The sequence below is a fragment of the Rhyacophila brunnea genome, unplaced genomic scaffold (assembly GCF_057557595.1).
Source record: "Rhyacophila brunnea isolate RB1 unplaced genomic scaffold, BYU_Rbru_1.0 scaffold_22, whole genome shotgun sequence".
NCBI lineage: Eukaryota > Metazoa > Arthropoda > Insecta > Trichoptera > Rhyacophilidae > Rhyacophila > Rhyacophila brunnea.
The window spans coordinates 4,511,763-4,530,089 of NW_028232882.1; the positions used below are offsets into that span (position 1 = coordinate 4,511,763).

Sequence of the window (18,327 nt, forward strand, 5' to 3'; positions counted from 1 at the left end):
TCTCTAGGACAATACACTAACTTATTTTCTAAACGTAAACACTTTCACTTCGATTTATTCACTCCCGAAATAATGTAAAGTATCTCAATGTCATCGAACCTGCTATTTAACCATATTTAACTATCTGTCAAACTATTATGAGGATGTCATTTGTTTTCTTTCAAGACCCGATTAAAATAATCAATTCCTAAAATTTTCAAATTTAGAATTTGCGTTTATGTGTAAATGTTTAATGTCTCATTCTATTTTATACATTTCTTATGTTTTCTCTCATGGATTACAGATAATTTAAGACAAATATAATATGTAATGTAATGTTTTAAATCATAGTCATTCATTATTGACTTGTCACTCAATTAAGGTCGGATTTCATTGCTCGCCCGACATTCACATAATAAATCGAGCGCTGACATCTGGCGTCAAGAGTTCAAAGCGCGAATCGGAAAACGTAGGGGGCGGGTAAATAAATCGATCAAAAAGAAGAAAAGTGACAATTCGTATTTGTGGCGGGCAAATATTTGTGTCCGACTTGATGCGAGAGGGGAAATGGGGATTTCCCGTGGGCACCATTCACGGCAACAGTTTGAGCGACAGGATGCGGCGAAGGTCGTAAACATTGGCTTTGTCCCAAAATTCCTTTTATGCAAAAAAAAAATATTTTTCTTTTAAACATAAGGGTGCTTTACACAAGAGGTTAGATGGCATTGTGATGTTTGTATTGACTCCAAAGCGTTGCTCTATTTCTTGTTTTCAAGAAAAATATCACTTTAACCGCACGATCATCAAAAATAATGGTTGAATACTTCTACTGATTACGGAATGAATTTCAAATAATTTCCATCTAAAGGAATTTTATACTATGCGTTCAATGTAAATGATACGATAAACTCATCGTAGAAAAGAAAACATTATTTTGAAAGACCTCATAAACATACAAATTGGAAAAACTTCAAGAAAATAGTTTAACCGAGTGTGACTCTCTATCACTTTCCGGGTGAGTGCTTTGGCATCTAAGCTATAGATCTATATATTATGTCTATCATATGTACTCATAGTAGTTTACGTACATACTTAAATGTAGAATTATTTCATTTTTCATAGCACATAAAAAGATTTATTTTCTCGCGACACTTAAAAATATCACAAAAACACTGATATTAGTATAACAGCAAGTTAGCTTATATTAAACTATTGTTTTCTTCAAATGTATAATTAATCACAAGTTTTCAGATTGAACCATTCTTTCATACACAATATAGATACTTCGAAAGTCTTATTACATAAATATAATATAATAAGAAATATCAGTCAAGCATTGAAACAGTAAATTTATCAAGATTTTTATCTTCAATATTCAATTTATGTTTTCTTAATAAATTTATAATATGTGAAATCAACATAAATACAGCTAAAAAAATAATCGAAAATTTTTAATATCCACCGGTTTCGACCACTTGTACGAGGCAACTTTGTGTAATATAGTTTCTTGTGTCTTTGACAAACAACTTCTACCATATGAATATATTATAATTTATATATATGTTTTTAACTAACTATTTTAATATTGAATGTTTATGCTGAGTATTATGTATATCCCATAATATAAATTAATTGATTACTAAAAACTAAATGATTTTTTATTCTGACGAATTGTTATATTTGTAAGTATTATAAATCTATGACGGTGATATTATTTACAACGAGATATTCATTATTGTACACTTACAATTAAATGTATATACACCTGTATTTTACTTATATTATAACGAAATCAATCGGTTAATCTGTTAAGTTAAATTGAAGTTTCGTATTTTTTCGTCAATTTACATCTTTGGGTGTTGAGGATGGTGATGAAGAAGTCGAAGATGTATGCAGAAGCGAGTTTTATTTGCAGCGTAATGGTTGGTACAATAGTATGTTACAGCGGTTCATGTTACAATACTAAACTTATGATAGGTACGGATCCGAGGTCCGCACCTCGGTACAATCAGATGTTGGGCGAAGCGATATAGAGGCTGCGATGGTAACAGACTGGCAACATATATTCGAGTGACATTTTGATAAATAATTCTTCGTAATTTATAGTAATACATAAACATTATATTCTAGTACATAATTATCTTGAACGAGTCAGCGGTTTAAATTCGAGTATCTTGTGAATGTTATTTATTATTACAGTCATAATATAATATGATACTATGGGAATGGATATTCGACTAATTTTCCATTGCGATAGCGTATTTCATATTGCCATCCAATCTGCTGATACAGATAAAAATTGTTTACTGGAATATGATTCGCTGGCAATGTATTATTGCGGTCGAATAATTTGATACATTAAAAATAGATATTTGATCGCTAATATACTGATAGCTACACATCTCTTATAATTTTACGTATATTATACATGACAGGACAATGCATAGCATATCTATTTTAATATGGAACTTATATTTGTTTTTTTTTGCCATTTATTTTCATATAGGTATTGAATATTATGAACAAAAAGAATTCCTTCGTTTATTTAAATAAACATAGGTTATTTATTAAAAAGGTATGTACTAAGTTTTAATTTAAATATAATAATTATACCGATTGGCGTATTCCTCATTGTTTAGAATATACAATATGTAGTGTGCTTGCTACAACACCGGAAAACGAGCGCTCAATCGAGCCTACAGTAATCTACAACGTACAACATAGAAGTCCAGATTTTCTCCTTTTATTTCCAACACAATGGAAACCGTCGGGTGATTTTATTTAAACGTTTCGTGGAACGACTCATTGTGTAACATACTCATAGCGTTGCCTTTCTGGGAATAAATTTATCGGGTTTTATTGTATTGAATTTCGTGGAATATTAGTGAATTATTTTCCGTACATGTCTGTTATTAGTTACCGATAGTTAGAGTTGGGTATTTCCCGAGAAAATCTCAATCTAGAGATTCGGAATTTCCCGAAATAATGAAATTTTGAATTCTCGAGATTCGGGATTTCCAAAAACGAATTCTCGAGATATCGGGAAATTTAAAAATAGAAGTAGGAAAACAAAAATAATTCAAAACATTACTTATTAAAATGGAATTTCAAAAAACACAGACTGTTAATCGCTGCATCTGACAATCGCGTACGCTTTTGAGATCCAAAATTCCCTGATGCTACAAGAATTGCAATCATTTTAAGTCGACGTTGGTTTAATTGTGATGCCCCCCGATCAGTCTTTGAACGTTTTGTGTTTTCTGTCCACTTATAAAATCGCTTTTTCAATTAATATTTGATAATAAAGAAATCCCAAATCCCAAGAAAAGATTCTATAGGTCCGGGATTTCCTGAAATGTTAAAAATTTCAATTCTCGAGATTCGGGATGGAAAATCTCGAAAATTTCTCGAGAATTCCCGAAACCCAACTCTACCCACACTATACCAATCGTATATACTTTAATATAATAATTTCAGTCTACCTCCACTTTGCCGAAACACCAAACAAACATTTTCATTTTAAATCTAGGTGTCAAACATTTTATTAGTACATAATAATAATATATACATAATTTGAAACATCTCATGCATATACACACTAGAAAAAATCATTTTGTAGAGAAAAAAATACGACACTTGACGGGACTTGAACCTGTATCTGCTGGATTCGCACCAGCATGCTTTTCCAATTAAGCTACTAGTTAATTACAACGATTTTAACTAGTAGTTGTTAGATAAAATTCTTATTGACTTACGTTATAATGGTGGCTATCGGGGGAATGGGACGACTGGACGCCAGGACAATTGGACGCTGCACTGTCGTAGACACGTATACAGAACGTAGACGAGGAATTTTAATCAGTTTCTACCTACTACTTAGTGTTTTAATTCATTTTACTCTTAGCATAATATTTTTTTATTGCGGATTGAGAATTACCATCCCTAATGCTTCATATAAAATAAAAAACTCTTTTTTCGTTGGAACTTAAACATATGCACGATTAAATCATTATTTACGCATGCATATTTAAATACTCACCAACTTTTAAATCATAATATAATAATTTAAATATAAATAATATTAATAAATATTTTTATTGAAGTACGTATAAGTACCTAACGTCTATTTAATTTTGAATTGCGTGGCATCCAGTTGTCCCGACGCCAAATCGTCCTAGACCCGGCTATCGGTTTTAGTATACCTATGTACTATAATTAATAAATAATAATGCAATAAATACACATCTGGGCCACCAGTTTTTGACAACTTATTTAATACAATATAATAATATTATAATAATAATATAATATTGTAGTGTACTGAAAAAATATCTCGTACATACAAAATTAAATAGTTAAGATAACTGATTTTGCAAGTATATAGAAGAAAATACATTGTATTTCTATATATCATAAATCATCATATCATAAAATACAATGCATTTTCTTCTATATGTCATATACTTAAACAAAATGAAACAAACATTTCAACGAATTAAAACTATGTTAAAACACAGTTTATACAATATGAAATTATCAAAAACTTAATTAAAATAAAACCTTTTGTGAGATGAAATGCATCTGACGGCTAACTTTCACATGTTCCGTAGTAAATTGGCAAACGTTTAACTTTTCAAGCATATTACGTTCTGTAAAGTTTTGTATGGTCAGCGCTTTTGTGCTTAAAATGCATAAAAAGGTCACAAAAGCTCTCATAATGCGACTGCCAAGTGCAAAATCGTCACTTACAATATGGCCTCTGCAAAATGCAAACTTTATGTACGTAAGAAAACTTTAATAAAAAATAATATAAGTATATTGTTCTAAAAATTTTACTTCACTGTTTAATTTGTTTTTTTTTCCTATTAGATATTTTCTTTGGCTTGGTTTATCAGTTATTTTTATTCTAAATATCATATTGTGAACGTCTTGAATTAATAATTTGTTATGTAGGTACATACTCTAAATGTTTTTTTTAATAAATAAATAAATACATGAATAAATCAATAAATATAAAAACGTAAAATAATATAATGTCAACAGTTAAAACTTTATGGTACATTAGGATTTAAAGCATGAACAATAAAATGTGTAAATTTTGTAGGAAATAATATTGGTTGATGTACGTATATTATTTGTTTTGTGTTTTCTCTAGTTTTAAAATATTTTTTAGTTTTATTGAATGCATTTAATGTACCAATATTAGTGCTTTTATTTGTTGATAAAAATATTATGAGTTACTGCATGTATATAATATATATAAAGAGACATAATATAAAGGAAACAAAAAAAATATTTAAACATCGGAATAACTCGTATTCACCAATTTTGGATATACAATAGTTTACCTCTCGCATACAAATATACAAAGCAGAACACAGGCTGGGTTAGGTGATTTTAGGTTAGGTTAACTAGGTGACTTTGGTAACCAATCGTTAAATATTGTATTTTTCTACTGGTATAAAATACATTGCTTAAGGTTAAGCTTTTACGGAGCATTTTTTAATATTTTTAATATTTTAATATAAATAAAAAGGATTTCAAGCAAGGCCTGAACAAAAACGATGCATGAGTGCGAGTGAGAAAGTATTCGGCACCCTTACAATCTCTGCGACACGCGCTAGAGTAAGATAAAAGGTCTACTAGCTACAAGCCAGTTTCCAAAAGTATCGCCATCAAATCAGGGCGAAACGCTTCACATAGCGTCGATAACTTGCGAGCTCGTGTTGCTAAAATTGATATTTTTTGTGTTAAACATAAAGTCAGTGGTAAATATTTTTGGTTAATTAAGTTAATTAAGTGGTTCTGTGTGTTGTCTTAAAATGTGGTAGCCGTACTGATAAGCAAGAAGATGGTATTACGTTTCATAAGTAAGTTGATACATGTTCGTGATAATTTATTTGTATTTTATTATATATTTTAGTATCAGTGACCTAGTGTTTATTTAACATAACTTAAATTATGGATATCTTTATCTAATGGTTGCATTTTGACCGCTTAAAATACTATATAACGTAAAAAAAAAAGAAAATTATATTTTAATTCTGAGCGTCTAGTGCGAGCACTTTGGGCGAGCACTAGCAAAATGGTCTATGGTCTCGAACATTTGTAGACGAATGCGTTCGCTCGCTCACAAACCAAACGTAAGGCACGCGGCTTCATTTAGCAATGCAACGGGTGGCGTCTAGATGTATCTATAGTCTAAGATTTCAAGTTATATACATTTATATTTGTATAAAAATCGATGTTTTTTAAAATGAATATAAAAAATATTAAAACTATGAATTATTCAAAAATATCAATTACAAAAAATAGAAAACTTAATAAATTAAATTTAATAATAAATATGACTATAAAATAATATTGCACTAAATTCACATTTTATAACATTTTCTTAAATTGTAGGTTTATCTTTCACTAAAAATAAAAAATATTTTTCTTTTTAATGTTTTCAGATACATATTTATTAATTAATACAGTTGAAATTGTAAATTATTAAAAAAATATCTCAAATTGCAAGCTTCGTATTTTTCCGCTAGGAGCCTCTTTAAAAAAGGCTTCACCTTAATTTCAGATATATTGGTAGAGTCTGTTGTAAATATAAGGGGCAAGAGATTTTTCCTGCATCTTAACAGTCAAATTAACTTTCAGTTTTCTTAATGATGATAATAATATCCAACTTCCATTGAGATGAGAATGAGAATTGACACAATCCAGACTCACAAATTGTATTATTAGTACGTAAACATCTAGTGGTTTATAAGAGTACCTTAGAAATCCTCTTTTCGAGAAAATCATTTTGTTTCTTCACCACTCTCGATAAACATCGCGTCCTATGTTACGACATGAAAATAAAATCTGCATACAAAATGAGTTTTCCGAAGGAAAAACACACTGGCAGTCTTCGAGGTTTTATCTGATTTCGTCGAACGCTATGTTAGATTTGCACATCGAGATAAAAACAATTCGTTCCGTTAAAATCTCAGTATTATCACCAAGTTTTTTCGCTAAAATTTTATCACGTTTTCAAAGCCATATTACAGGTAAAGTACCATTATCATCCATATTATATTGGAAAGTATGTTATGTTATCACGTTATTAAATTGATTTTTGGAGGTAAATTATAAAATTCATTCAATATATTTTCACGTTTAATTGTAAAGTTATTATAATCATACCACAAGAGTGTGAAGTATGGCGTAGTTGGAACGATACCGAGTAAGATAGGACGATGAAAATAGGCTTCATTATATAAGAGCAGTTGGAAATAGTATCCGTAACAATAATTAAATTTGCCCTGTATAATACATGCGTACTAAAACAAATCAAAATTTGTCCAAGTTAATGGTTAAATAATAATTGTTCCTCTATCTCTATCTCGCAACTACCGCATGTTATTTTTTAAAATACAGAATTTGAAATCGTTACCGTGATTTTAGAGAACGACACTCTATTACTGCTTCACCTTGAAAATAATTTGATTTAACTAGATTTTTACTTGTATAAATAGTCTAAACTAAATTCTAAAGTTTTCACGGTGAAAAAATAATATAATTTGGTACACATTCCGTAAAATATTATATTCAAATAGTTTTTAATTTCATCTGCTGATAACTCAGACTTTGGTTGTTTTATAAGCTACATTTATTATGATTGTGGGTAAGGTAAAAAAGGTAAGTATAAGTCTAATCCATTTTTTATACTTATTTACACTCCCGTTACTGTAATGTTACATGAGGTTACCCAGCCAATTAAACTGCAAATATTTCAGTTACTATTAGAGGTGGGAAAACTGGTCGATTTTGAAGACTAAGTATACTTACTACCAGTATAAAAAAATAAAAACTTTTTCCAAAATACTTACTAGTATTTGGAATACTATATAGAGCGGTTGGCGTGCGTATATAAGTAAGCGACATAAGTCTCATACTAAACTGGAACTAAAACTTAACTCCATATTAGTACTTGAAATATCGGCTTCAATAGAATCGCTAAAAATACACTGAGCTGTGGTTTTCGAAATGTCCCATTTATTATAAAATTTTAAACACATTTAAAATTTATGAGTTGTTGTTTTTATGTTATGTTATAATATTTTTGTGAACATAAAATGAATAAAAATGATTGTTTTTTATTGTAAACTGCATCACCTTAGGTCACCTCACCACATTTCTGAGGGAATAATATGCTGCTACAAAAAAATTATGAACTATTTGTTCATACATAAGATGATGTCATTCGCATGCATAGACTAATACATTAAAATATAATTATATTCAAGTATAACCTCGCTCGCTCGCATTTAATGTCAATAGTATTGAAAGTGTACCAACTAGCCAGCAGATATCATCACAAATTTTTTGGAACAAGTTTATTGGGCCATACGTACTGAGAATGGGTAGTTTCATCCGATACTTGAGTACACAAACTGGTGACAGTATTTCCAACTCACCTCTAGTTACTATGCACGTTTTCATCTTCACATTTCGGTTATTCGTTGAATCATCAATATTACATCCAATTAAAATATTATTAATTTCAAAATCGATGGGATTATTCAATAAATACATAATTAATAGATATATATCCATCAGATTCCATATACCTATTATAGGCTTTAAATACACATTACAAACAGAGCGTCGCATCTATTAACCCTTTACTGCGTGATTTTTTTTTTTTGAAAAATTTTATTTTTTCTTGTTGAAGGAAAAATAATAAAAAAAATATTTTTCGAAAATTTCATTAAATTTTGTATGTTACTGCGTGGTGTTGCAGATTTACGACATTTGGAAATCTTTCATTTTAGTATGACAAAATACAAAACCAAATGAAAATAATTATAAAAAACTAATGTACACACCTTATTTATTTTGATGTGTAGATATTTTTATTCAAACAATTTCTATCTTCTGTATATTTTTTTTTATTTATTTACAAATGCGGATTTTCTCGTACATACGAATTCGTCAACTGTCAAAGCAGAAATGCAGAGACTATAATGCAGAAATGCTTTATTTCTTGAAATGTCCAAACAAAATCGGTAAAGTAGGATGTTTATGGTAAAACAGTTTTCTAGGCATCGAAAAAGGATATTATTTGATAATTTACACAGATGACATTGGCTATATCAAAATAGTTTGAAATGTCGCAAATTTGCGACACTATGCAGTAAAGGGTAAGTAAACAAAAGACATAGATCTGAAATTATATGCAACAAAGAGAAACATTTTTAATTGTGAGAAATAGATCTGAAAGTCGTATTAATAAATAGTAAATAATAATAAAATGAAACCTTATTAGATGTATTTATGTTGCTAAAATAAGTATTTTCTTTTTACCTACTGTAAAATTGTCAATTACGGTAACCCGGTAACCCAAGGTGACTTCACCGGAATTTGTTAGCGTCGTAAAGGGAATGTAAATTGATCTTCACTAAAAATACAGTTAACATACATAAAACAATCGACACTTCACCCCTAAGTAATATTTTTAAGAGATTGATAGACATTTATATAATTTATCAATCATTTACCCCAATGTATAAGAAAAAAATACGACTCTTATTATTATCTAAAAAATACAATATATCATTTTTATTGAAGTAGCCAAACTGTTTGGGTATGTACTACTTCTATCCGGAGGAGAATATAAACTTAGCATTTTCAATACAAAATTCGTATTCTTATTTTTTGCAGTTTGACTAGACACTGTATTAAGCTTTTTAAAGTCTTGCAGACAGAGAGCCAAGACATACGTAGTACATATTAGATTTTAATATTATTTTCCCATAATATCCGATATATTATCTGAGTCCTGAGATTCAGAGACTCTTATAAACAATGACACAAGGTAAGTGCACTTCAATTTGTGTGTGTATTAACTGCCCATGACGTATGATATACGTCATGCTATTGTTAAATACATTACATACCAAGTTGTTTAAGTTTAACCCAACAAGGCTTGAACAAAAATTAACCATAAGTGCGAGTGAGAAATCAATAGACAAGCGAATAACCTCGACACTATGCGTTAAAGTCAGATAGAATACATATTGTTATGGATAATCGACTTAGTGAAACTTGAAGTAAAGCCGGTAAATATTGGTTTGACATATGTGCTTAAGGTTTCGTATGCAATATAAAGCTACTGCTCAATGTTTTTATTAAATTTGGAATAAAATATTGTTATTTTTTTTGTATTCTGTTGAAATTTGGTAACTGTTTTGATAACGATCGACTACCTCATGGAATAACACACTAACTCTAAATTATCAACTTTTCAGGAGAGCAAAAAAACCATTCAAAAAAATGTGTAGCAAAAGCCGTTTATTATGTGCAAATATTATTTAAATTATAATTTATATCTTTAAATAGAGTATCATTTAAGCATACAATCAACTTTTGCAAGACAATAATTAGGGAAATAATACCCTAAATGTGTTTTTCCACGTTAAGTTTGACAACTAAAATATTACATCTAGATTTGGTGTGATTTTTCCCGTTTATATATTTTTAGAGGGTGTATATATCTATACTTGGTGTGTTTTTCCACGTAATTATTTTTTTTTTCATAAAAAAAGTACCACGTAACTTGAGATGGTGTTTTTTTTCATGCTAATTCTGAAAGATAATCTTAAATATTTCGACTTAGAGAGATTTTTGTTTTGACTTTTACGAATGACATAATTTGTGCTCTTAGTGTTTTCTCTCTCGATGAGATTTGATTAAACCAAAAATATGTTTAGATATTCTGATGGAATATGAAGAGATTTTTTAATTAAACAATATTTTATCGCAATAAACTGTATTTTAACCATTCAGTCAGTTTGAAGAAATTGTTTTACAGAACATAATATTATAGTAAAATAATTGCAAAGTTACTTAATGAATATTCCACTCAACATTGATAATGATTGGTAGTATAAATTAAGAAATGATAGGATAGTTTATTACCTATATATTTTACGTAAATTACGTTGCAGCATTATAAACGTTATGTAAATTAAACTTTTTTTAAATTAAGTATAGGAAAACTATCATATAATATACAACTGTATTCTTAAAATTAGATTTAAAATATGTAAAAATAGTACTTATAAGACTTATATACTTCTATGCAGCTACTTATTTCTATCGCACCTCACTTAGCTGTTTGTAGATGCCAAAGGTAACAATTAATAGCCATCCTATCATGAACAGTGAGATTATAGATGGCATATTATTTTCTCTTATAATGAAAGACTCATACTTCACTTTGTGACACAGTAAAAACTTTTGTAAATCAAAACATGCTGTAACAGTTGTAATGTGATTTTCTTTTGCACGATTTATATCACCCTGTTTCATCTCTCTCGAACGTTCTGTAAATAATAAATGTTGCTGATAATCACTTTATTTTTTATTAAATATTTAATTTACTCAATTATTGTTTCCGTTCCTGTTCAGACGAAGAAATACGAGAAAAATATGCCTTTATATTGGCGTTCAGTAGCAATTGGAAATTGATATTATTTTGATCCAAATCATATGCTATATTGGGGAAACATTTTCACCATATTCAAATTCTCGTCTTAATATTCTTTTTGGCTATTTTTTCTAACATAGTGGGATTCTTTTCTTATGAAATATATTATTAACATGTTCAATTATACTATTTTTTTTGCTTCCTTGAGTGCATGAGAACGGTTGTTGTACCTGCCTTGACTATACAATAGCAATTCTGACACTTCATTTTTTTAAAAGCACTCACCACCCACATATTTGAAATTGAAAGTGTTTGTAAAAACATAGTTTTACATACTTTTATTATTTCGTTATTGCATGACAAACCATAAATAAGTGCTTTTAAACGTCTTAAAGAAGCTGGTAGTTTTTGGGTTTTCTTTTGCACTGACTTGTCATATCGTAAGATGTAATCCCATTGTTTCTCATGATTGCTAATAATACAAAATGAATCAAAACTAACTTGACGTTCGGATTCACTCATTTTTTGGGCACATATTTGAATTGGCAAGAATTTTTACATAGTGCTTCCATGGTATTCAAATATTCTTATATACATTCACATATTATTCACCTGAATTGAATGCTTTTTTGGCTTTCTTCCTTTTACACAAGTCCTAAATTACAGCTCTCTTCTTTTTCTCGATTCAAGTGTGTCAATTTATAGTGAAAATACTTTGTACATATTATGCACTAAGTAGGTACAACGTCATGTCTGATGACGTGATGTCTACAAGTGCATTTATGTTTCAAGGTGGCAAAGTACTGACAGAAGTATACTGTTATTTATTATGCTCTAAAATAGAGCGATATATTTCATTATGTGTAAGATCTGCTGGAGATTTCGTAATTTCTTCGATCAAATCATCAATCATTCCCAAATCTCCTCCAAATTTTTGCGTCATAATGGCACACTGGAAGAACAACTAAAACCCGACAATCCAGGATCACTAGGACTATTCGGAGTCTTCAGATGGGGATAAAATCAACCTGGACTATCCAATTTTCACCCAAACATGCAATAAACCTTTTAGACTTTTTTTACTACCATATTTATCATAAAAGTATAGTAAAAAGGTCAACACATGTGCAAAAATAGGCAAATATTACCTTATTTACTTATCACAAGTCGTCATGGAATCAATACAAGAAGAATAATTATTGTAGGTTGTAAATTGGAAACTAATGGTGCAAATATGCATTTATACGATGCTTACTAATGATAGGAAGACGTTATAGTTTATATTACGAAACACAGAATATTATAAACATTGAAAATCCTGTAGGAGCCAATAGTACAGACAGAATATTTAAGGTTGAATCATTTATAATTATAACCTAAAAATGTGTTGTCTGAAATAGGAGATTTATTTTTTTATTGTTTCCATCCTTTATTTTATTAGTCTCTTGAGCTTGTTGTAATATTCGCCGAGATCTAGTTGGCGACATATTAATTAAATGGAATAGTTCATAACTTAAATCCATTAGAATTTAAATTCAAATTCCAATAGTACCTACCATAGGCCAATAGTATTAATAATAATATTAAACTTAGTAATTTGTACACAATAACAAAAATAATACAATTTTACTGTCACAAAAGCAATTTGTGATAATGAAAGTAGGTGCGATTCATTACAAAGGATAATGATTTTTCAATACAGTATTGTTATATGTTGATAAAGGCGAGATTTGAAGGTGAAAGTTGAATTAGTGTCATATTCCATGGTGAAATCATAGTTAAATGATACACTAAAATGATTTGTGTAGGGAGCATGTATATTTTTTCCGAGTAATAACACACCAACTACAAGTGGATTATTATTCCATGTAATTTAATATTTTACAAAAAATGTTATATAATCATAACTCTACTTACGAGTATTATTTTAAACAGTATTTTGGGTGTTTTTCGAGAAAAAAATCCAAAAAAAAATTGGCTGGTGTGGTATTTTTTTCTATGCAACAATAGCTCAAAAAACATAAAACACACTATTTCGAATTGGTGTGTTATTACATGAGGCAGTCGATATATAATATAGATAAGCTAATAACAATACAATTGAGGTTCTACTATGCGTTATATGAAAAGAAAACGACTTTATATAGCCGGATAATGCCCTGAATCTTTAGTGGTATTGCTTTGAGGTTTAACAGTATTTTATTATACTTACTTGGACGACTTTGGTGTCTTTTTCGAGGTTCGTTTCCAATGGAACAAGCAGATCGACGTAGAATGCCTTCAACTGTAAATAAACAAAAAACATATTTAAAATATATTTTCTTACTTAAATAAATATAGGGGGTGTTATCTATCGTATGCTTTAAAAACTAAATTATTAAAAACAACAGTTATAATATAATCAAATACAAACAATCAATAATAACGTGCCGATTACCTAAATAATTTAACCATTTTAATATATCAAAATAATATAATAGTCATGTAATTTTATATCTACAGAGTGTTTTTAAAGTGCATCAATATTAGTAAAAAATAGTTTATAATAAATGTTCAAAAAAATCATTATATTATAATTATGAATAATCTGAAGCAGTGGTGCTGTACTACATTTTCAAAATCAAATAGAATATACCCTTAGTTTCTGATACTCATTGAGGTACAAGGTACCATATAGGTACTATATAACAACGTTAGCCTTACGTTGATAGTGTGTAGTGATGGACAATCGCTTTAATTTAAATTATTTCAGTTGACTATGGAATTATAATATACATATTATCAGAATTGAGTCGTCGGTTACACAACCCACTCTGGCGACTTTTTATACTTAAAAAAACAAAGAATGGCTAAGTTTTATACTCATTAATCAATTTAATATATAATTTTATTATCTTATATTAACTGACTTTAAATGATGATAACAAGTACATCAATTGGCAAAGAAATTTCATGTATTTAAAAAAAATAATTTGCAAAATTACTCAGTATTTGCTACAACTTTGAGGGCACAAAATCGTAAATAACATTAAGTTAATATTATTATGTAGGCAAGTAAATGTGTATTATCCATATTTGATATAAAATTGTCTGTGTGTTTGGTTTTGTAGAGGTACTATTATAAAATTGTTCCTATATTCGATGTTCCACATTCAATCAAAAGTGACACTCTTAATCTAACTATGTCAAAGTTATGTTATTGAAGATCTCATGAGCTTATGAAATTTTTTGTAGTCCATTAAGTACGGTAGTGGCTTCTTATTATACAGAGAATTCCTAAGTCATTTCCCGATAAGGTCATAATACATATTTTCATTTTTCTACTTTATGCTACTGCAATTGGTCTTATATAGTATAAAAAAAAGAAGATATGGTTTCAGATGTTTCCGTCTTAAATGCATTTTATTAAGGCTATATTCAATAAATATCACGCTTGATGACGCGTGTCTCATGTAGGTACTTGGAATGCGCGCAAGTTTTTACGCGCGAGTCCAATCGCGCCATATGTATAAGGCTTTATTTTGATAATAATATTACACAGAAAATGTAAGAATTTATTATAAAATTGTTTTTTTTATAATTTTCTACCAAATTATTTGATGGTGTCATTTTGTATTTGATTTAATTTAAATATTATATAGTTAGAGCACGATAGCTAACCCTTAATGATAATATAGAGATATAATAATATAAACTGATGTAATGCTTATAAGTATTAATCTTGCATATTTGAAAAAAGAACTGAGGATTTTTCCACTGATTGGTTAAAAGAAAATCATGAATATGACAGCCTACAATTCGATACCTTTTTTTTCCATTTGATTTAATTAAAAACTAAAAATCTGTTTAAACAAAAGGAAGTATCGATTCACGAATAAAATGATTCGTTCAGTTTGGCGCCTTTATTTAATCAAGATTGTCTTTGTCATCGGTTTGAAAAATTTACTTTAACAGAAAAGGATTCAATGTGAAAAGTAAGCCAGCCGCTAAATTGCTGATATTCGATTACACACAGCAAACGTAAAAATCAATTAAAAAAATAATTGGATTACTTAGACTTATTAGAAGACGTTTTATTATATAGCGACTAAACATCACTTTTTATAATCCCATATTAAATTTATAATATACGATTTTAAATAATATATTTTGATCTGCTAAGAATGGGTATAATAATATTATTATATTTAAGTTAATGGCTCCTCAAAGCCAGAACCGCCTTGCACTATACTTGATATTAATTTATAGTAACATCTATCAACATAAAATAGAATAAATGATCTCTGACAATAATTAAGTACTCGTCCCTTAAAATTATCATATAACATTATATTAGATATAATGATTAGTTGATATCAAACCATTAAATCAAGCAGTTCAAAAATAATCTCTTAGTTGAATAATCGTTTCTCGGATACTGTGTTTGTCCGCAATAGACATTAAACTGGCGGCTCTCGTGGTGCAGTGTGTAAGGCGCTGGCCTTCCATATGAGAGTTCTGGGTTCGATTCCCGGTCATGACAAAAACATTAATGTGTTTTTCTCAAAGCCTGGGTATTTGTGATTGTCCAAAATTACTAACAACTACCTTGTACGAAAAAGCAAAGACATGGTTATTAATAATTCTAAAAAATATAAAAAAAATAGACATTAAACTATCAAAATAAAAGCGATACTATCATGTAATAATAAAATAGATATTATGAATCAATAATATACAATTAAAGCAGTAATGTATTTATTAATGAAAAATGTATCCGTATAAAATTAACTTAGTAATTGGGCATCAAACCAAATTAAAATACCAAACAACTAAAAATTGATCAATAAATTAATACAGATCGGCGTATCACAGGACACTATATTACATTCTGATCGGATGCATCAGATTTTTTTATGAGTGGGTATGTGTCAAAGGTAGTTACCTAAGACTGAGGTTGCTACGCACATACGTGTGCTTTAATGGAGTTTAAAAGAATCTTAGATCTATCTAATCTTAGAACTAAGTGTGTGTATGTGATACTGGGAACAGATACAAATTAAAATATGATAAATGGACATATCCAGATATAACAGAAAAAACGAACAAGTGAAAAATGCTACTAAAAAATATACTACGTATTATTCCTAATTATTATCTCCCCGCACTGAAAGAATGACACTTAAAAATCCTGTGCCCATTTGCATATCGGAAACCTACAAATGAACGACCAATAATTATTTTTGAAAAATATCTTCAAATGTAAAGTAAGCCAAGCTGCTAAATTACTGATAAAAGTCAATTAAAGAAATAAATGGTCTATTAGTTCCAGAAACATTTTTATTTCGCGGCAAAAAACATTTTCTTTGCAATTGGATTCTGACTATAAGGATAGCTTCATTAATAATTATAATCTGTGGAAATAATATATTTATATAAACAAGACATTTTTCTTGCCAGTCGTAAAAAATAATAATTCGATTAGATACACACTTCATAGGGAGACTTGAAGCAATCTTTTTCTGTTATTTAATATTGTGATATTCCTAAATTATAGATGCCAGCATAAAGCTCTTAAGAATTTACGTCATATAATATAAATTTACATACAGTAATAATAAAAATGCAACTTAAAGATGTTTTAATAATTATATTCTAATACACAAGTATTTATTTATTCATGCATGGCGTATCGGAATCAACAACCAAATCGATTTCAGCATAATATAGGTCAGAGAGATTAAATAGCTGACAACGCTGACCGCAATTATGATTTCCTTAATATCCGTTTTCCCGTATAGTCAGCCAATATCCAATTATCGCAAATTCGATATAAAATAGCTGACGCAATTATAATAGTTATTTCCTAAATATTATTTTCAAGATATTACTTTGATTATGAGTACCTACGTTGATAGATAGCGGATGACAATTTGGTTGAGAATGTCCACTCTAACATAACTTCCCGGTAAAAACACATCTCACCTCATTGTCATTATTTTATTGTACCGATTGTATGTGCCCTTTGTACCCGTGTAATTACTGAACAGTAAATAAATTCTCTCTCCTCCATCATCATGAATAACTCCACCGTCTTTCATCTTCAACACCTATCCACTGCTAAAGCGGACTCCCACACTTGAATGCATGGCCCCCACATCCTGAAGCGGGCCCCCAGGCTAGTTTCTTTGGTGGGCCTCCCTACCTATCGTTAAGGATAAAGGCAATGTGATGCTCTTCACTATCATTTTCAAAATGATGTACGCGGTAAAATTAAAGTGTATATTTTAATACGTCCATTTGAATTATGATGTTGTCGAGTATTAATACACAATTAAAAATCTATCATACAACCACATAATTTTAAATAAAAATAGTATTGATGGGCAATAGCGCCGCAGGTGACTTCTTTTTACTGTTAAAGCAAATTTGTGATGTGAGTTCATCTTACTTATCTGGTTGACTCGCCTCCCCGGGCTCTTTCTGAGCCCGGGATCATAGGCTAGAGTCCTGTCAGCCCCCGTGCTTGAATGTATTCAATGGCTATTCTATTCTAATTCATTTTTGAAAAATGAATATTTTCACTTTAACCATAAATATTATGTTCTTACATAATATTATTGATAAGGTATTGTAAATTACCAATTGAGTACCTTGGTATCAAAGTGGGACAAACGCCACCTCCCACTAAATTCATGTTTTAATTGGTTATGGTAGTGCAAGTGATGCTCTTTTAAAAAAATACACCAAAAGTATCAAAAACGGTAGTTTTCATAGAGATTTTTGAGTATAAAGTTGGTATTTTATATGAAAAACGGACACTTCACACATGTTTGTGAGTCTCCTGTAAAATTTTGTAAAGGACTTATGTCCCACTTTGATACCAAGGTACTCAATTTATG

At 29.4% G+C, this 18,327-nt stretch overlaps 1 protein-coding gene across 1 annotated transcript in view; it reads right to left on the minus strand.

Moving 5' to 3' along the window:
- The window catches only part of IRSp53 (Insulin receptor substrate 53 kDa), an 804,117-nt gene that overhangs the window by 61,130 nt on the left and 724,660 nt on the right, over positions 1-18,327 (minus strand). The window contains exon 6 of the mRNA XM_085949618.1: positions 13,659-13,730. Within this exon, the coding sequence (XP_085805744.1) occupies positions 13,659-13,730 (72 nt within the window). The remainder of the gene's footprint in view (positions 1-13,658; positions 13,731-18,327) is intronic.